General features: G+C 38.3%; 1 protein-coding gene across 1 annotated transcript in view; it reads right to left on the bottom strand.

The window, feature by feature from the left end:
• Positions 1–18,012: 18,012 nt before the first annotated feature.
• Positions 18,013–22,387, bottom strand: part of GPC6 (glypican 6) — a 1,323,196-nt gene continuing 1,318,821 nt past the window's right edge. The window contains exon 9 of the mRNA XM_006156610.3: positions 18,013–18,259. Within this exon, the coding sequence (XP_006156672.1) occupies positions 18,057–18,259 (203 nt within the window). The 3' untranslated portion in view covers positions 18,013–18,056. The remainder of the gene's footprint in view (positions 18,260–22,387) is intronic.

Raw genomic sequence — 22,387 nt, forward strand, 5'->3', positions numbered from 1 at the left:
AACCCAGGAACCCTGCAGGTCCAGCTGTTGCCACTGAGCCACTACCTAACCCTAGTATCTGTTTCAGTATGTCATGTTGCTAATAACAGAAATATACAAGTCTGGGTAATTTATAGTGTATAAAGGTTTATTTAGCGCAAGACTTTGGAGGTCCAAAGTCAAGGTACTGCATCTGGTGAGGGTTTTCTTGCTGGTGGGGAAACCCTGCGGAGTTCTGAGTCCTGAGAAGGTACAGAACAAGATGAAAGCATGCCCATGTGTCTCCTTGTAAAGCTACCAGGAGTCAGTCAAAAGGACCCCACCCTGATGGGTCATCCCACCCCCATCACATCCCAGAGTCCCCACCTTTCAATACCGTAATCGGATTAGATCTTGACACTCTCAACTTCATTTCAATAGCTCACCAGATTTCAGCACATGAATCCTGGGAGGACATATTCAAACCGCAGCAGTGCCTGTAACTGTACTTTTTGTTTTGAGATGTTTTTGCTATAGGGTGCATGTGCTCGCCAGACACACAGAGAGAGACAGAGAGATAGAAAGCGAGAAATCACCCCCCCCACCCCCGGGGGTGATGGCTACACCACAATCCCTTCTCTTTCATTCTCCTCTCGGGATCTTGGGCACACACGCATACGCACCTGGTGTGAGTTTAAGCCACTCGGTCCGGGACTCGAACCGCGGTCGGCTACATGGGAGTTCAGTGACATAGCCATTACGCTAACTGCTGGTCCCTATACTTTTTAGCTGCTCAAGGCTCCTCACTTCTGCAAGAAGCATCCCACAAAGGGATCTCTACTCTCAGACCTGTTTTCTTCACCAGCTGCACACGGAAGGAAAGCCTGGGAATTGCACAGGAACTCCTGCAGGTGGCGCCAGCTCATGCTACTTGGTCAGCCGATACCTTCCCTGTTGCCCCACGTATTTCTGTCCTTACAGTCGTATTCCCAGAAGCCACTGGGCTAAATGATAACCGGACAGAGCCCTAGCACTATCCCCTTCATCCCTCCCCTCTATAGGCCAAAGGGAAGAGTTTTCTGTTCCTCCGTCCCCCACATCATTCACATCTTTAATCCACCCTTGAGTTTGGGCTGTTCCACATTTGGATCTTCCTATCTTGCAAAAAGAAAAAGATTTATTAACAATAGCAATAAGGCACATTTAGAGACAAATCAGATGCCCTGAGGATTTCGGGGAACTTAACTCTTTTTTTCATGCTTTATAATTAGAGTTAAAGCAGCATAGACCCCCTTTCACTATTTCTTATTGCTTAATTAAGAAACATCTCAGAATTTTCTCCCTATTAGTTTCAGGCAGATTAGAAAGAAAAAAAAATATTGTAACAGATGCTAAAGAGTATTTCCAACGATTTGAAGACGAGGAGAATGCCTTTTATAGAGCTCCCAAAGTGTTCCCTGACTGCTTCTGCAAGAGTTGAAAAGAATTTAGTGGCTGAGTACTTAATGAAAGCCAAGATGCTCAGACAAAGAATGCCAGGGCAACTATTACTCAGCTCCAAAGAGTTATTACAAATTAAATTTTATTCTTGTCCTTTACGATCTACATGAGGCAGTAGGTATAACAGCATGACTGAAATATTCCTGTCTTACAATGTGGTTAATAAAAGCACCCACTCATTAATATGCGTGTACTGGCAGGGAACTTGAAACGGTGTGCTCCCATTGAAAAGCCAGATACTGTGTTGTCAACTTTGTAGGCAAAAGGTAGGATTCGTGTTTGGGGACAGGGTAATTATTGTCTCCATCTGGTAACACCTTCTTTATCTGAACTCAAGCCTCTAACGTGTTTTAAGTGCTCGTGAGGCGTCTCGCCAGGCAACCTAATAAGGGATTACTTTTTAAATGTTACCTTGAAAGCTTTTCAAGATTGTCTTTGTCTAGTAACACAATATCACATCTGGCATGATTGCCATCACTGTAAAGCGAGACCTTTGAATAGTATTTATTAAGTACTTTCCGAAGATGCATAATCACCAACAGGAGTTGGTGTTAACAGAGAGTCATTAGTCAGCTAGGTCTTCTGTATTTGTGGGAAAGGCATGCTCAGCACGGAGTGCCTAATGGATGTAAAGCAAACACAAAACACAACATCCCTGCAGTCTGACTCCCTCCCCTGATGGATGGGAACACTGCGTTTCACAGTCTAGCTGCTTGGTGATTTCTAAACACTGTCTCCAAAGTATTTGGCATGAAATATCATGAGCTAAACAAGCACGAGAAACACAGCAGCTAGCGGGAGCCTTATGGGGAGAAATGGTATTTACTTTAATGACCGTGGCTTAGGAAATTGCCATATTCCATACTGGGTTAATAAAGGCTTAGGGCGAAGTGGAGAGTGAATAGGCAGCAGTCCTGGCTGAGAGCATGGGGAAAATGTCAAGCACCTTCTAGTTGTCAGTAAAACATCAGAGCTCTCCTCTCCCTTTTGCTCCGTCCTAGAGCCCCACAGCTCAGAGCAGGGCTGAATAATAAGAATTGTGATTAGGGTAATTCAGCAGCTGGGAAGGTATTTTCTAATGGTGTTCTAGAAAATGGAATGCCATCCATAGAGTAATAAATAGGGAGAGTATGATTATAAATCTATAATTCATTCAAGAGGTTAGATGATCTCATAAACAGTCAGTATAAAGCCACTGTGGTTTGTCTAGATATCATCAGGACCCTAAGACTGAACAAGAACTTTGCTAGTCAATATTTGCCATGTTTGTTTCTTTGGAGTATTGCGAGTAAGGAAAAACCAGGTCTCCATATGATCACTTATTCTAACCCACATATATTTACGTGCATGTATATAGGGCTTCATGCATTGTATATCCCTCCAGAGCTATGCATTTGCCTCAGACTCCAGGGCACACACAGGAAACACAGTTTCTTGGCAGCATCAAAGCATATATAGAAATGAGACGATCACTGATGGTTTGTCATGTGCTTTGCTTGCAGTGGAGCCCATGCTAGATCATTATTTCCAAAGGCAGCCTCACTCCTTGCTTACATTGTGCTCTCTCCATTCACAGCAGTGGACCTCTTGACGCAATCATATTGTTTCCAGCCCTGGAACTTCAGCATTTTTTTTGTAGAGTTTTTTTTTTGTTGTTTTATTTATTTTATTTTTTTTTGCTATAGGGAGCATGCACTCGCCAGACAGAGAGAGAGAGACAGAGAGATAGAAAGTGAGAAATCAATCCCCGGGGGGATGGTCACACCGCAATCCCTTCTTCTCCATTCTCCTCTCGGGATCTTGGGCACGCACGCACACGTGCCCAGCGTGAGTTTAAGTCACCGGGTCCGGGACGCGAACTGTGGTCGACTACATGGGAGTCCAGTGACATAGCCATTACACTAACTGCTGGTCCCAGAACTTCAGCATTTTTAAAAGTCTACTAATTTCTAGCTATGTGGGGTTTAGGGTAAGTCATTTAACTTACCTGTGTTTTAGTTTCCTCACCTGTCCAATTAGGGACATTGTAATTTTTAGAATGTTTTATTTTTAGAATAAAATGAATTAGGATATGGTAAGTGTTTAGTCTCCCTCCCAGGCATTGTTATTACTGGTGTCAGTTTTGTTACTATTATTTAGTTGGTGTTATTATTTTGTCCTTGAGCAGATCACTAAGTTAATTGAGCAATTATACATCTGGAACATATATCATAGTGCAGGCAGTGAGTGATAAATATACGAGTTGTATTTTAGATACAATCTCTGGCTAGATTTTGCAAGTCTTATAAAATACTTTAAATCTAGTAGAAACCTTATTTTCTGTTTTGTAGACAATGGAAGTAGACACATTTGTCCTCAGCTTAGCCTTAAAGATTATCTTTAGGAGTATGTAATCTTATTAAAGGAAGCCAGAAGTACACTTTGAAGGGCTGAGTGGTTTGATAATCAAAGACTAAGTTTCTTTCTGCCAGTGGCTGTCAATCTGAAAGCAAAACTTTCCTACACTGTTGGTGAAAATGTAAATTGGTCCAGCCACTGTGGAGAACAATATGGAAGTTCCTCAAAGACCTTCAAATAGAACTACCATATGATCCAGCAATTCCACTCCTGGATATTAACCCAAAGGACAGGCGAACGCTCAGTCAGAAAAACACTTGGACAACTATATTTATTGCAGCATTATTCATGATAGCTAAAATGTGGAACCAACCCGAATGTCCACAAACCGATGAATGGATTGAAAAAGTGTGGCACATATACTCTATGGAATACTATTCAACCATAAAAAATAAGCCCTTAGCATTTGATAGAAAGTAGACGAATATGGAAGAGTTATTGCTGAGTGAAGCAAGCCAGGCTATGAAACAGAGACATTGTATGTCTCACTTAACATACATGATGAAGACTCTATCACATCTATGATAGAGACTGAAAGACTGGAGGACATAAAAGCATTGAAAATTATTATGGACACTGGGGAAAAAGTGTAGGAAGAGTAGAGAAGAGGAAGACTGAAGGAAGGGAAATGTGTGTGGGGAGATGGAGAGGTAGGACAATTGTGGGACATAGATATAGTTTGTTGCCTGTTGGTGATGTTGTGTATAGTATTCTCAACTTGCCTGCTGTGTGGCATATATCATGTTGGGTAAAATCTCTTTACAAAAAAAGTTTTTTTTAAAGGTCAGTCTTGTTATATGTAGGGTATCAGCAAGTGGAACTTTTAGATATCAGATTTTGCTGTCTTTGGAACACATTCTCCCAGATGTTAAATGGAATAGCATGGGGTTTTATAAATTGAATGTAGAGATTGATTGGGAAGTGTTACAAGCCATTGTTTTTAGAAATAATAACCGAACAAGTAAAATTTGTGAATGACTTCCCTTAAGTTGGATTGGATTTTTTATTCTATGGTAACTTCACACTCATTATTTCCTTTTGGTCTTTAAAAAAAAGGTTTTCCATTCATGAGAGAGAGAGAGATAAAATGAGAAAGAGGTAGAAAGGTATTCCCTATAAGGTCTCCATGCCATGACCCACTTCTCCATTTCAGCCAGCCTGTGTGACTGATATGTGCACACACCAGTGTGTACAGGAGGCCACTGGAAACTGGGAACCTCCCCTGTGGCTCAGTTGCTTTACCACTGCATCACCATCTGGCCCCATTCCTTCCTTGCATTCTGGTTTTCTCACTGGAGTGGGGGTAAAAGGAGTGGAGTTCTATTTAGGGCATAGGAAATTAGTGGTATCATTTGATGTGACTATCATGTGTCCTGTATACCAGGGCAGGAGAAAGGTTTAGACCTCTGATATAAATGGTCAAGCCAACAACAGAGGTCAAGATATTGATTGTATGTGTGACTCAGAAAACAAAAGAAATTGCTTATGGTTGATTTGGACTGCTAAGATTGGCAAATGAAGAAAACAAGCCTCAAATTACCCCTGTTCAGCAGCAGCAGGTTGAATCAAAATACAACTCTTGGGGCAGCACCAATTGTCAGTGATTTTGTTCACTGACATATCCAGCAATATTGCTAAACAGCAAAATGGATCAGTAACCTGAAATCAAGTTCCAAGTGTGGTCTGTTTGGAGATGAAAGAAGAAAATGTTTAGAGTTGGATATTTGAATTGGGATTATATAGTGTACTTGACAATGTTAGAATTGTTGGATTCCTGATTCTGATTTCAAATGTTTTTCAATACACATAGGCTGGGAAGACTTAAATAGGAAAGTTAGTGGTGAATATGTTATTCATCACATCTTCAGCTGGATGACTATTTTGAAAAATTATAAGGTGTTGATTAGGACCACCAAAGATGCTCTGCCCCGACTCTTGCCTCCCGACCCTTCCCCCCCCCGCCACCCCGATATAACCAGGAACCAGGACAAATCAATTAGCAGCCACTTATATCTGAGTTCAGAGACCCATTCAAGGATTATGACCACTGAAGACCCTATGCCCAGATTTGACCCTCTGCCCCACAGATCTAGCCAGGAGCCAGATTAGAGCACCCTACTTACGTTTAGGGTCAGATTAATCCTCTCAGCTGTGCAAAAGGGGAAAAATGGTGCTATTTATAGACTGCAGGTCACTCCTCCTGTATTCCTCTGAATGTTCAGATTTAACTCCAAAAACTAGGAAAACGCACATAATCTATCAGATGACCAGAAACTACTGAAGAGGCACAAGAAATATGAGAAACCAAGAAAATATCTCTCTTCTAAGGGAGAAGAATAACTCCTCTTTCTCCACAGAGAATCCAAGTGAACTCATGGAAATGCCAGGTAAAGAATTTAACATATTCATACTGACAAAGCTAACAGAGATGCAAGAGAAGAGTGGCAACAAACTCTAGAAGATGCAGGAGAAAAGAGACACTGAGTTCCAGGAGGTGAGGTAGTTCTTGCACGATCTGAAAGAGGCAATATGCATCATTAAAAACAATCAGATGGAATTGTTAGAGATGAAGGCTGTAATACATAAAATCAAAACTTCCCTTGAAAATATGAAAAGCAGATTAGATCATACAGAAGATAGAATCTCAGCTGTAGAAGATCTAACCTCTGACCTAGAAAAATTCACCAAAAAGACTGAGAAAATATCCCCCCCCAAAATGAGAGTAACATATGAGTATTACTAGATACCATTAAATGTCCAAACATCTGGATTATCGGTATCCCAGAAAGTGAAAAAACTAAGACCATTGATAATCTATTCCATAAAATCCTGAAAGAAAACTTTCCAAACCTAGAGAAGCACTCAAATATCCAGATCCAAGAAATACAAAGGACTCCACATAGAATCAACCCCAGATGATCTTCCCCCATGCACTTCATAGCCAGATTGATCAAAACCATAGACAGAGACAAGATACTAAGTTTGGCAAGAGATAAATGTCAAGTTACTTTCAAAGGATATCCCATAAGGCTAATGTTGGACATCTCATTGGAAACAATATGAGCAAGGAAAGAATGGGAAAATATATTCAAAGTGTTAAATGAAAAACAATTTCAACCAAGAATACTATACCCAGCAAGATTATCCTTCATATAGAGAAGAAAGATAAAAACATTCTCAGCTAAAAAAAAACCTGAAAAAATTTACCAACACCAGATCAGCTCTCCAAGAAGTGCTGAAGGGGAGTTCTCTATCAGGAAAACTAAAGTTGGACACATAGGAATAAGAACAAAAAACAAAACAAAACAAAACAACAACAACAACAAAAAAGCAAGAGAACGGCCAGCCTAATGGTAGGGATAAGTCCAGAGTTGAATGTTAACTTCCAGAGTTTAAATGAAAAGATCAGACCACAGTCTGAACTAGTGAAATAGAATTATTATTATTCTTTTTACTTTAGAGTAAAACAGCACTGATTTTCTTCAATGCTTTGATTTCCCTATTTAAGGATTTTTGTCTTCTCTTGAACTGTTTATCGGTTCATCTACCTGCTATTTGAACTGTATCCTAACCTCTTTCCTGACTTTAAGTTTTAAGCAAATTTCTCTCAACATTTTTTGATTTTGATCTATTAAAACTAAAACTGCTTTTCTTGAAATAAAAAATGCATTAAAATATCTATCAATTCCTATTTAATGACTACAGTAAGCTATATAGCCCCAGCAAAGTGCTACTTTATCGTATGTTCACTTTACTCACTGAGATTTACACTTAAAGTCAGACATGCATTCACAGATATGTATATATCAGCTGTGTTTACTATTGAAAGTTTTTTAGTTAATTAGGATCTTTAGTGAATCAATAAAATGTGAAAAAAAAAAAGGCATGGAAAACAACTGCATGTACCAGAATCAGTGTGAGAGGAGGGAAGAATTGGCAGAGGGTGGGAGGTAGGCAATCAACTGGGGAAAAAAAAGCAAAATATGTAAGAAGCAAGAAATAGAAAATTATTTCTTATTGATAACATGTATGATAATATCCTTGCTTGAGCCAATATACAATGTACTCTGGATGGAAAATCTCATTTTGTATACTGTATAGTGAATGACTGTAAATAAATAAATAAATAAAAATATTAAAAAATTATAAGGTATCATATACATTTGAGTGTAAATTGATCTTGTGAATAGCTGTTATTTCTACCTAGGGGGACCATATAATTTATCATTCAAACCAGTGGCACTATGGAGAGTGAGAAAGGTGCTGTCAAGTTATACTGGGGCAGCAGACATAATGGGGGCAGTCTCAGGAAATTTGGGACACATGGACCTCTTATTTATACGTGGTGAGGGGATAAGAATATTCAATTCATATTACAGTTCTTTTGTGTGATTTGTGTGTGTGTGTTTTTCATTAAGTATCATTATTTTATATGGTCTGTAGGGAGTCACCCCTCCAAGTAGAGACCATCATAGTATAAGTTCAGAAATGGTCAAATTATTGAACTCATTATGAGTTTCAATGGTATTGGATTTCCTTCTTCTGTGTCTTCATTTTATGGCCCCTCCCCATGTGATAACATCACTGTCTTTCTGCACATGAGGCACAGGAGGGGAAAGAGCACAGAACTGCTCTACAGGAAGAAAGAGTTTGAATGTGGGGGAAATTTCTTTTACTCTGTACTAGGGAAAGCCATTTTTCTTCCCCATTTCTCCTGCCTCATGTTCTCTGTTATTACACAATGTAAGATTTTCCTTTTCCATTAAAAACAAAACATAACAAAGACCTTTCAGTTCTAAAACAAACACATGCACAAACCCCAAGCTTACCTGTGGCTGTATAAGAACAGCTGTCATATGTTACTTCACATGCCATGAGTCAAGTTAAAAAGCAACAAAACCATTCCTGTGTCACGAACAAGCTTTTAATAAAGTGGTTTAAGTGAAACTTCTTTGGATTAATATTGTTTGGGACATCTCATTTATCACACACACAGATGTGCTGTGTGATAATTCACAACACTTGATTTAGAACCAGAGATAAACAGGATGAGACTATTGGAATATTATTCAACCAGACTTGGCTTAGAGAGTTAGTACATTTCTGTGGCTGAACTGCTGGGCTGGTCCTGTAAACTGCTAAGAGGTTGATAGGAATCAGAGGATTTTCATTCAAATCTTTAGGATTTGGGGAGTAAAAAAAGAGAAGAATGAAGACAGAGAATAAACAAAAATAAAGTGAGATCTTGAGTTCATCCTGTAGCCTCATTGTCTGCATAACAGACACACAGTCTGCCTAATTCAAGGAGATGTGGTGGAGATTATGAAAGAAAATGAATCTGAGGCCTGTGTTGGTTGTACAGTTGGGAGTATACTGTACCACAGTACTGGAAGCCACATAGCCAATTAGAAGTTGGGTAAAAGGCCCAGTAAACCTGGAACAAGTCAGATATGTGTGGATGTGCACCAAGTCCTGACAAGCTGGAGGACTGGTAAAAGGGGATCATGGTGTAACAAGAGTCTGTCAAGAGTACATCTCTCTCTCTCTTTTAGTCTCTCCCTCTGACTCTTTCTCTCTCATGTGGATACACACACACTTTCTATCATAAACAAAAAAAATAAACTTGGGGCTAGCTTTGTAGACTAGTTGATTAAACAAGCTGGATTTCACATGACTGACCATGCTTTGAATTCCAGCACCTGCAGCTTGAAAAACATACAGGTCACATGCATGCCCCAAGTCCTGACAGGAGGGAGAAATGGAGGAGAAGGAATTGTAGCATGATCATGTCCTACTAGAGGTTGCTTTTCCCTTCCCTCTTTCTTTCTCTTTGTCTCTCTAGTGAGCATATGCACTCTTTGGTGATTAAAAATAAATAAATGAACTTTAAACAAAAAGAAATTTAAGGGGACCAGCAGGTGGCGTGGTGGTTAAGGCGCTGGACACTCCCACATGGCGAACCAGGGTTCGAGTCCTGAATCTGGTGACTTGCTTTCTCATTTCCTCTTTCTCTCACTCTCAACCTCTGTCTCTCTCTGGTCAAATTAAAAAAAAAAAAAGGAATGAATAAATAAAATAAAATAAATAATTATTTTTTAAAAAAGAAATTTAAAAGCTTTCTTTAGGGCAAATGCTTTAGGCAAATATAAAACATGTTATGTCAAGAAAGAGAAATAAACTGAATTTTGTAGACAAATATTTCCCTAGCTTGATATTCATCTTTCTGAAATGTCTAAAGAGAATCTTTCCAGGAAGGATACAACCCATAATCAATAAGGTTGACTTTCTCAGGGAAGCAAAGTAATGATCCATGCCTTTTAGGCAAACAAGAGATGGAAACTTACAATGAAAGGAACTTTAAAACTTTAAAGAAGAATGCCATTAGGGTTTCTATACTTCAGTCATTCTTTTCACCAAGAAAGCCATGACCTGGACTTTGGGGTACTTCACAATATGGTTTAATAGTCAACAAAACAGCCTAGTTGTATGTTTGAATTGACTAGTTGTTGAATCTCTTTGATTCATATTTTGGGTCAACTTGGTCGTCCGAACACATAGATTATAGTCAAGGATAATGTATGAGAAGAGTCACTGGTTGTTAGGTTAAGTACTGTGGATGATTTGCTTTCTGTGAAAATGATGTTTAAGCACAACTGACAATGGAGAAAGCAGATTTGACATGTATTCCTATTTCGGGTATCATAATTTGGTTCACAGTGGCTATCGGTTCAAAACTACATAAGAATCTAGAATCCATAGTTTATTTACATAGACTTTTAATTCAAAAAATTGAAATGGAAAGCAACTAAATGGCACTGTGTGTCAGAACAAAAATCTAATATATATCTTCCATGAAATATAAGGTATGGATTCCTGTTTTTGTTGTTAATTTGCACACTTGTTGCCAATTCTCAGAGCATTCTTGGACAATTGACTGAATTTTAATTAAAATTCAAGATCATTCTATATCCCTTCCTTTTTTTTTAACCTATTTTTACAGATCTGTGTTCACGTCATGGTTTCCTTTGTGTGACTGGGCAAATTAATTCATCTCACTCTGTCTCATTTTATTCAGTATAAAATGGGCATTGCTATTTCTATATCATAGAGAATCTACAACGATAAAGTGCATAAAGAACTTGGTATTATTTTTTCCTCAAACATGCACTTAGATGGTGGTGAGAACTACCAGCTGGAACTACTGCATAGGGCTCCATGCTGTTAGATCACCATCAAGTGGTAAGACCTCAGCTTTGGCCTTTAAGCCTACCATGGGCTGTCCCTGTTCAGCTGCTTGACCACCTCCTACCATTCAACAGCTTACTTGCTACTCTCCTGACACACCGATGTACAGAGGAGCATTCCTGGAGTGAGATCTTGGCATTTTCTTTTTCTCTGCCTGGAAGTCTTTATCCCAAGTCTGCTCATGATGGTTCCCTTTCCTAGGATCAGGTCACAGCTCAGCTACTACCCAAGAAGGCTCTCCTAGGAACTGATTTAAAGGGGAGTTTCCTCCCTGGTCACTGTCTCATTTCCTGTTTTATTTTCTTTATGGTACCCTCCCAACTTTCTAGATGCAGCACCCTTATTTATTATGTGTTGTCTTTTTCTTCCCCACTAGGAGAATATAAATTGTCTGAGACTAGAAATCCACAGCTGTAACTGATAAGTGATCATTCCTCATTTCATATCTTTTGAAGAATGGATAATTGCTTAAGTCAGTGTTTTAACAAACAAACAAACAAATCCATAAATGCTTATTCTTATTGAAGAGAAGATGATTTTGGGACCAGCAAGTGGCGTAATGGTTATATCACTGGATCCTGAGAGAATGAAGGAGAAGGGATTGTGGCATGGCTATTCCCCCCTCTCCCTGGGAGGCGGGGGTTGATTTCTTGCTTTCTGTATCTCTGTGTCTCTCTGGTGAGTACACATGCCCTATAGCAAAAATCTCTTTCTTTCTAAAAAAAAAAAAAAAGATGATTTTATTCAATTCAGGGTATTTTTCTGCTCCTTAGAATCCAATTTTTAAGTTATTATTTCTGCTTCTCTCCAAACTTGAGCACCTACAAAGTAATAGTTCTTTTTTGTTTTTTCTCTGCTTTATGCTTCAATGTATACAGACACACAGATTCCTTAAGCTGGTTATGAAGGCAGCCATCTAACTCCTCCTGGCTTTACTGCATGTCCCATTTATGAGTCAACAAAATAGTTCTGGCCACATGTTTTTACCAGAAAGCAAATAGGTCTACAGAATGGAATTGTATCTGTACTCAGTCAGTTGTGATCATCTGTTCATATAGACTTATAGCTGTGTCTTTCTCTTTCTAGCTTCAGGACGCAAAACAACACTCCATCTCCAAGTAGCAATATTTTATGAGTTTGTGTTTTAAAAATCAATGTCATTTTGGTATATACATTTGTGCACATATTTTACCTATATTTCTTTTGCAAAGAGCAAATTAAAATAAATAATAAATATTGTTGCTACCTGATAAAAGTGTCTGTGGTTTCATCTCTTTATTATTTTCAAAGCCATTTGGGTGCTTTTCCTTTCCAGTAAATTGGTTTCAGTTTATTTCCAAATAACATTTGCTATATTCTGATTTTACAGATGGACTTACTCTAAGGGTGTTTAATGGTTATGTAAAGAGAACTTTTCTTGATAAAAATCAAAATGCCAATAATGTGAGCTAAAGTGTAGTATCTCTTAAAGTATATGCCATATGCTTAATACCTTTATTTATAAATGATGTATTTATAATAATCAATGGTTAACCACATTAAGGAATGAATAAGTTGCAACTGGTGGTGGCAACTAGTGATACAACACCTAGAGCAGAATTAACACGGAATAGTCCAGTAATATTTGTTAAATGAATCCTTATCAGGTTCTACAATGTTTATGCCTGAGAGCATGGAAAGATTGCAGAACTCCAAGAATCCATGCAGTTTTCTGGATTTGGGAATGGTCTGTCTTTTCACTTAGGATTTTTTAAACGTCATTTATAAAGTATTGACATCAGTTATTAACTCACTATTTTTCCTTCAAGAAGAAACCAGTACAAAAGAAGAGAGATAGGTATGGAATGGGGCGGGGGGGGGGGGAAAAGAAGAGGATAGAGAAAGATACCAAGAGAACAAACAGAGAGGTAAGACATTAGTGGGAAACGGATATGGCTTATTACCTGTTGATGATGACATGTATAGTATTCTCAACTAGAAGTATTTCATGATGGGTAAAGTCTTTTTACAAGCAAAATGAGAAATAGTGATTGACTATTTAAAAATAATTATAATAATAATAATAATGATTGGGAAAAACATAGAAAAGATATTGAATGATGAAGTGGGGAGATTAATGTCTCTGTATTGACTGACATGCATGGCATTCCCTTTTGAAAAAGCAATGTAATACACTGTAAAGTTATATGCAATCCAATGTAATATAAAGAAGATTATGATGATAATAAAAATAAATACATTTAAAAAAACAAAGAAGAGAGATAGGGCCAGCAGGTGGTATGGAGGTTAAGGCAGCAGGGTTCCACACAGTTGACTGCAAGGTTAGGGTCACAGACTGGTGGCTTGACAATCACTCTGGGTACACATGCCTGCCCAAAATCCTGAGGAGAATGAAAGAGAAGGGGTTGGGGTGTGGCTATCCACGCAGGGGAGTGATTTCTCACTTTCTCTCTTTTTCCCTGTCTCTGGGGAGTGCATGCTCACTATAGTAAAAGTTCAAAAAAAAAAAAGAAGAGTAATATAGTATTTTCATATACCTCTAGAAAGATCAAAATGTCCTAAAGTTCTAAAAGTTTGTGATTTCAATTGCTGAGTGTACTTATGTGAGTGGTCCTGGCTTATTCTATGAGTCTTGTTTTTATTTATTTATTTTTAATTCTGAAGTTTCTAAAAGGGTCCCAAACAAAAAAATTCAAAAACTCTGAAAGTTTGACTGTGACAATAATTAAGAAAATGCAGAAAGGGCACTGGTAGATTTTTAAAAACTATTTTAATACAAGATTAATAGCAATTTTCTATCCAAATCAGAAATGAAAAATCTTAACCCAAATAATATTCATTTGACAGTCACATAAAATTTTAGGTTTGATTGGTGCACACATTTATCCTGCATATATATTATGTATATGCACACAGAGACCTCACTATTATGCCATCTTAGGTGTCTTTTCATGTAAGTACCTCATTCCAAGGCAATGTCAAATATTCCAGTAAACACTCAACTTTGAATGAAGTTCAAAATGTCCCCATGCTAAGCTGAGTCTGTCTTGTACCAAACCATGATATAGCAAGTCTCCAGAATGCGTACAAATCAAAACTCTATTTGTATAAGTTGACCTAAAACTAAACACTGGCTAACGTCTCCACCAAGGAAAAACACATGGCAAATTAGTAAGTCATGGTTCCCTTTGCTCTTCTGTTGCCAAAGCTAAACTCTCTTTTTATTTTCTTTTGTTCCTCCCCCCACCCCCCTCTTCTTTTTAAATCTTAAGCTCAGGTCTGTTAATGACTGCAAGTAGATGAAAATGAGCTTGCATTTTTGCAAGTTTTACTGTAGGTAAGTAAAAACTTGCATTTGCCAACATCTCCACCTTTAATCAAGCCACCTGATGATTAGCCTTGCAAAGAGAAGTAATGAAAGAATCACAACTCAGAAATTTGCTACGTTTTAATTTTCCTTGGGGACTTTAGTTGGTGTTCAGTCTGTAGCCAAAACGTGTATGTAATGGCAAAAGAATTAAAGTAGGCTAATGTCTGCAGCAGGGAATATAAATTAAGTATTAGGATTCTGCATCCAATAACATTTTCCATGTGTTTGATTTAAAGATTGTTACTTTTAAAATTATTACTGCTTGTCGATGAGTAATACTGTTTTTCAGTGTAGACTAAATAGTGTTTTCTATCCCTTACATTTAAAGCAGGTGATACAAATTTATCATATCAGATAAATCACTGTAAGGGAGTCAGATTTCTGGTGCGAAGAATCTATGATAGTTATCATCAAAGCACCAATGTGGCCTGCCTTAAAATAACAGAAGGTTGTCATGGTTGTCCTTCAATACACAACCATGAACAAAGCTTTTATTCATAGATTTGCAATTCATTCTTCTCTGCGAAAGACTTTAGCCTTTGCTTAGCTTTTGCTGTAACACATACAAAGTATAATATACACCAATTACAGACGTGTATTTCTGTTAGAAAAATACATATTATAACTAAAGAACATGTAAATAGAGGCACTTCAATAAGCTAAGTGTTTGCAGTTATGAGCATCACCCACCAATTTCTAGTGTCTGATTTCAGTGAGCCCATCCCTCCCTACTCATAACAGAAGTTATGATGTGACTGCAGAATTTAGGGGACATCAGAGCAAATGAGGACAGATCAAGGGAAACAATGGAAGTATCATCACGAATCCCCTATCACTATGCTGAAACAAGAAAACTCAATTTGGGGGGCAAAATACTTCCTGAAATGGGGTAACTAGAGTAAACTAAATCCATTGGGGATAGGAAAAAAAATCTCATGTTACATTAGTCTGAAATCATACGACATAGTAGGATGATGAGAAAAAAACAAGTAAAACTTGAATAATAGTTAGACCACATCCATGCAGGGTGACTAATGTGGCATCATTAACTGATAGTCATTTCAGCTCTCTGCCCAGCTCATATGCATCGCTATATCTCATCAATATGAATAATATTGATCATGAAGGTGTTGAAACAAATGAAGCAGGCGTTTATATAGTATCTGTGTGTTTAGTGCGTACAGAACATGAGTTCACATTCATTCATATAATGTGTATTCATTACACATGCACAAAACCTTTTGGGGGGAGGTGGAAGCACAGGAAAAACAAGGCATCCTGATCTATTTTATAGAAGATAATGCAGAAATATTTTAAAAAGAAAGACTTGGAGTTTAAAGCCATATAAACAACTTATTACTCAAATAGTTTGAAAAATCAAGGTTGATTTAATTTGTATTGCACCTTAATTATTGGAGAAAGACAATATTGATTTCGGAACATACAATGAAAAGAGGAACATAAATGATTGGTCCTTCATGAAGATGTGTATGCAATTGGCCATAGGAAGCTGAAGTCTGGCAGTGGAATGGATGGTGTTCTAGAAGTATGCAATGCTGAATTAGATGAAGCGTTAATTCTGTAAAGATTTAAATGCAAGGATGCCACAAAGTCTCTCAGAAACCTACATTTCATATCTCATTAGGCATAAAGTAGCAATAGATGCTTGTAAATACTTTGTTTTGCAAAAGTGCTCAAATATATTTAATACTATTGTGCGGCATATGTTCTACTTAAATGTGATGACTAAATCAATAACTAATTTTAATTTTGATGAGAACAAAGATCGAAAAATACCATTTATGTGTCAATACTGTCAATGAGCTAATTAAATAGTGACTGGTATGCGATGGTGTCAAGAAACATTACTTTCTCCTACTCCAGATGCATCATAAAAACCAAGAAACACATGGATAGCCAATGGTATTCATAAAGCCCCAGTCTCTAGTTTATTTTGCTTCTCTCAGTCAGGCAGAGCATGGGGCCTACTTCTACCCTACTTGGCGGATAGATATGGCTGTGACTCTACATTGGCCTCTTGAGTTAGATTATTGATCCAAGTGCCAAGCTGGAATCCTAGACTGAAGGTGTTGAACATGAAAGCAATGTTTTTTGTGTTTTTGTTTTGTTTTGTTTTGTTTTTTTGTTTTTTGTTTTCGGTGAAGAGTATTCTTTACACAGACAGTTCCCATCACCAGGAAAGTCCTGCACACCCATGGCTCATCCCATGAGCTCAGTACCATCTGGAGCACCCAGGACAAAACACGCTCATGTGAAAAGGGTGTGCCCTGGCAAACTTTTAATAAATGGACAGTTAGATACGTAAAAATTCTCTGTCTTGATTCTTGGTGCTCACAGAAAATGGAGGAAATCCTTCTCTGAGCAGCACAAAACAAGAAGAGCTGGTTGACAAAACATTGTTACAAAGGTGTGTCAACCCTGAGCTTGGAATTAAGAAGTTAAAATCTGTGATTTATATATATATATATATATATATATATTTGTCTTGACTTTTTTGTTGTTGTTGTGAGTTATTTTATAAGAGAATGCCCTTGTGATGCAGAAACAATGGACACAAAGCAAATAGTTAAAAATGAAAGCTTATGTATGGATCTAATTTTTTATCACTTCATTGAAAGAACGCTTATTTTGGGAGGGTAATGAGCACGGGGGGCAGAAACGTCTAATTAATGTTAAACCTGTGGCAAAAGCAGAGACTGGATCTTGAAGATTATTTTTAATTGAGACTCTTGAGGAGGATGAATTGATGGGGTGTCTGTTAGTAACCAAAGATGAAGGAAAAAACGGTGTCAATTGGATACAATGGACAGACATTAAAGGAATTAAGAAAAATGGTGCCATTACTGAAATTGAAATTGGGCAGGGTGAGAGAAGAGGTGCTGAGTTGTGGTCATTTTTGCTCTTACAGTAAAGATGGAATTCTAAATTTAATACCTCCAAATCAATTCGGTATTGTGTGATTAGATGCAAGATGGTACCTCCAAGACAACAGTGTATTTTCAGTACATTTAAAAATATGTCAAGCCTTCCTCCCATAAGCATTTCGTAAACCTGATTTGTCACAGAAAAGCCTATACTGGGAGCTGACTGTTAATGCTGAATCTGAAATGTTCAAGTTCCTTTATTTTTCTCTCTTGTTTTCTTCTTGGTTAAAAATGCAGTTGTCTTGGGGTTTGGCCTGATTTTACAAGGAAAATTATTTTCTTCCTACTTTTTTTTTTTTTTTCAAATGGGAAAAAAAGACTCACAACGTGAGATTCCTTTACTTCTGCAGCATAAAAGCAAATGAAGGTAAGAAAATCTCCTGGTACGAAAGATTCGAGTAAGAATTCTCTCTAGAATAGACAAGGTCCCCACAGATAGTGAAGGGGAAGAAGAGGCAGTTCAGTCTGGCACCGGGTACTCTTTGGGAAAACAAAAAGGGAGGCAGATTGCGGTACTGCTCTCTTCTCATAGAAAACGGTAAGTTTGTGTGGCGTGGTCCATTGTCCAAGAGTGTAAGAAAAGAAGTGAGTTGGCCATTCAAATAGCTGAAATGCAGTTTTATCTGCCCGAAGACCCAGGATTATCTGCCCAGTCTCTGCAGCGCCAGGACAATGCAGGCAAAAGACCATGAGAGCAGGGAGTGGCCAAGCCGGGCTGCGGAGGAGTCCACTTCTCTCCGGTCAGGGTCAGCTGCAGGGGCCTCTGTGGTGACAAACTCAAACTCCGTGGGGCACACATCATCCATGCATCCGCTGCCACTTCCTGAGCCGCTGGATTCCTCGCCTGTTGTGGGAAGATCGAAGAAGAAGAACGTTAGACCCGCAACCGGGGCAGAGTGTGGGCCAACAACACCTGAGACCTAAGTGTGGCGGCAGGAGGGGAAATCTCGCTATCAGGGGTCCCCCTACTCACCCCAGCAACTTTATTTTTAATGGGAAGGTGATGAGCATGGACTAGTGTATAAAAATGGGTTCTTAAAACCGCTGATTAGCTAATACCCAGAGTTCTTCAACCTAAGAAACATGAGTCTCTGCCCCTATGGAAGGCCGTCACAACTATGTAGGCATAAGAGATTTATTCTTCTGGCCGATATATTACTTTCAGAAATTCCATTCTTTGCTTTTTAAAAAAATTTTTTTTTTATTTTTATGTCAGAGCCATTGTTCTCAGCAGGTATGTTTTTAAAAGAATTTTTAAAGGATATTTTTAAGGAAAACAAAGAAGAGGCCAACAAACACTGCCAGTAGGAAATTGGAGAAGCAGCGGGAGATCGCTTGTGGTAGATGTTATTAGCATTCCCAGCTGCTTTCTTCGTTGTAGGTTCTTCTCCTAGGAGTGAGGATGGACTCAGGCTCAGCCAGCCTCTGTCTTTACATCAGAAGCCACCATTTTAAGCTAAATGAACCAGGGAAGCCAGTTAGCCTTTCTGAGGCTCTGTTTCCTCACCTATAAAAATAAGAGCAACAGTATCTATTTCACAGAATTATTGTATTATGGGGAATAAGTGAACCAATATTCTTGAAAGACTGAGGAAACTGCAAGCTTTGGAATGATGGGCTGTTTCCCCTCTTGCTCAGTGATTCTAAAAGCCCTAAACTCATCCCTGCTGGCCTGAGCGAGGGAAGCAGGTTGTGCTGCTCCTGAGAGACTAGGTGATGTCTTGGGTGCAGGTACCACTCATTTAAAGCCAAGGCAATACAGGGACTCGCCCAACGTCCTCTTGGATGAACTAGACACAGCTTAGCATGTGTCTCCGCTCACCCCCCCTTTTTGAAATGGGACAACTAAATACCAGATAAGGTCACTTAAACACACTATACTAGGTTCTTAACATATTCTCTGATTTATCTTTAGTGGCCTTTACAAGGGAGAAATGCCCATTAATTAAATTCAGAGATATCAGGATTGCTGAGGGAATTGTTCTGAACACTGGTATCATGAACAAGAAGTAATATAACCTTTACAAAGATATTATTAAAGTGATTTAGAATATTAAAAATGTGGGAAGCAAATAATGACGAGAGATTCTGGCTGGGAAAAAAAGATCATGGTTCATCCTTTTTTGAAAAGAAATCACAAATGCAGGTATTTATGGAATGGGATTAGTGACTTTAAAAATGTCAAAAGCGGGAGCAGTAGTTAGTTTAATGGCTATGTTGCTGGACTCCCATGTAGTCGACCACGGTTCTAGTCCTGGACCCGGTGGCTTAAACTTATGCTGGGTGCATGTGCGTGCATGCCCAAGATCCTGAGAGGAGAATGGAGAAGGGATTGTGGCATGGCCATCCCCCTGAGGGGGTGATTTCTCACTTTCTATCTCTCTGTTTCTCTCTGTCTTTCTGGCGAGTGTATGTGCCCTATACCAAAACAAAACAAAACAAAACAAAACAAAACAAAAAAATAACCACGACCTCTCCAAAAAAAAAAGAAAAAGAAAAGTCAAAAGCGGGTCAGCTCTTGCCTGATGGTTAAAGTGGAGAGGCATTGTATGTCCCCACTTAATAAATACTGAGTGTCTGCACTCTAAAAGTAAAGTAAATGTTTGTGGAAAAATGTAAAAATAAATAAATGAAAGAAAAAAAATTAAAAAAAAGTAAATAAAAATGAATAAATAATTAAAAAAAATGTGTCTGGATTCCACATGGGCAACCACGGTTTGAAGCCTGGTCCTGGTGGTTTGAAAAACATGTATGCATACAGTACTCAAAATTCCAAAAGGAGTGCTAAATTGAGGAGAAGGTATGGTGGCATGACCATTCCCCATGGAGGGTGCTTTCCTGATTTTCCTCTCTCTCTCTCTCTCAAAAAAAAAAAAAAAAATCAAAAGCAATATGGGTGACGATGTCTATAAGATGTGATAATGGTTTGTATGACAGACACTATTGTAAAATAGAGGATCAAAGCTGATACTACTTGGGTCAGAGCTAAGGAATACCCGTAACAATCGTTGATTTTTATTTTCTTTTGAGAGGAGATGGAGCAAGAGCTCTGCCTCCTTGACATTCCGTGAGCTTGCAGATTGACATAGATATAACCTCTTTGAGTCAGAGAAGAGAGAGGATGGATAAAACCAGAGAAGTGAGGCCAAGTAATGAACAAGGATGAAACAACAAGGGCTAAAACCCTGTGTAATGTTCCCTTCTGGAGAGGAAGGGAGTGGTTTAGCTAAAAGGAAGAGAGATAGTGGACTGATTTTGAGAAATTTCACAACAATGGAGTTCATCATTGGCAATTACACTGTGTTTAAAAAATGAATTTTTGAGTTATTTAAAATAGAAGGAAGCACTAAATATTTTCTGCAGGGGAGAGCTCAGTAAGATGATGGCTAAGACCTAAATGACTTAATGTCTTCCATCTGTAACTTGCTTCTTTCTATCTCATTAATTCAAGCACACAAGCATCATCTTTTGCTTCAGCGATCAAATTACAGAATCACAGGCAACTTTGCCTGTTATGTTCAATAATTCTCTTCTTCAGAACTCTCTTTATAAGGGTATACACTTAAAACAAACTTCCTTTGTGGTTATGTATCTTGAAACTATTTAGACAAAAGCCAAATATCCTTAGTTTCATGACAATGTTAACTGAATAGTCTTTTGAAATCACTTCTTATGCTTTTGTGATCCTTAATAAAATAGTCATGTGTAGTATTATATTGATATTTTACTATTTTTCTCACTATTTCATATATATATATATGAATATATGTATATATATATTTTTAAAAAGAGACTTTTACTATAGGGCACATGCACTCACTGGAGAGACAGAAGAAGAATGACAGAAAGTGAGAAATCACTCCCAGGGGGGGATGGCCATGACACAGTCCCTTCTCCTTTCTCCTCTTGGAATTTTGGGCACACACACACACATGCACCTGGTGTGACTTTCAAGCCTTCAGTTCTGGGACTGAAACTGTGGATGGCCATGTAGGAGTCCATTGATGTAACCTTTATGCCATATACTGGTCCCCAGATAGAAATTTCTATGACTCATGTAGGTGTACAATTGGATAGAAAGGGAGATGATGCATTTGAACTCCCTCACTACCTGCCAGACTCTGTCTTGGTACTTTATATATTTTTTCAAATGAGTCTCCCAATAGCTCCTTAAGCAGAGATGCTTCCCATCCTGTGAAAGAGAAGCCTAAGACTTGAGAAGTGAATTGGTGAAGACCCCAATACATAGGTGGCCGAACAGGATACTAGCCCAGGCTTGTCTAAGCAATATGCAGAACACTTTTCTGTTGATGGTGTTGAGGAGAAGGGGACAGAGTGTGGGGCTGCACAAATGCTGATGGGGAAGAAGAATATGAAAATATCCCTTCATTGCTTTATCATGAATGGATAGATGGTTGGTGAAACTCAATTTCGGCTTGGTAGGACTACATGTAATCCCATTGAAACTATTTCTTAAGACCAGTTATGATTTCAGTAGAATCGGAACATTTTGTGGATCAGAGCTCTCTGTTCAAAGGACATTTAACAGTTTCACAGACCAGGGAAGAAAGAAACTAGATTAAAGGTACACATTGCTCTTGAAGAACAAATATAGTATAATCCTCTATAGCCATTTATTTTTAGTCTGCAAGCTACTGATATTCCCTGAGCTTTGCAGATTGACGTAGATATAACCTCTTTAGGTCAGAGAAGAGAGGGAAGCAACAAGACCAACATCAACTAATTCTTATGTATCTTGAATTATTCATTCCAACAGTCACTCTCCAGATAATACCGCATTTTATTAAATGGAGAAGACAGAATGGATAAAACTAGAGGAGTGAGGCCAAGTAATGAGGTAAAGCAACAGGCTAAAATCTTATATAATGTTCTCTTCTGGAGGGGAAGGGGAAGGTTTAGTTGAAAGGAAGAGAGAGAGTGGGATGATATTTTTTTAAGAATTATTTTATTT

Source organism: Tupaia chinensis, unplaced genomic scaffold (assembly GCF_000334495.1).
Source record: "Tupaia chinensis unplaced genomic scaffold, TupChi_1.0 Scaffold000503_1, whole genome shotgun sequence".
Taxonomy (NCBI): domain Eukaryota; kingdom Metazoa; phylum Chordata; class Mammalia; order Scandentia; family Tupaiidae; genus Tupaia; species Tupaia belangeri.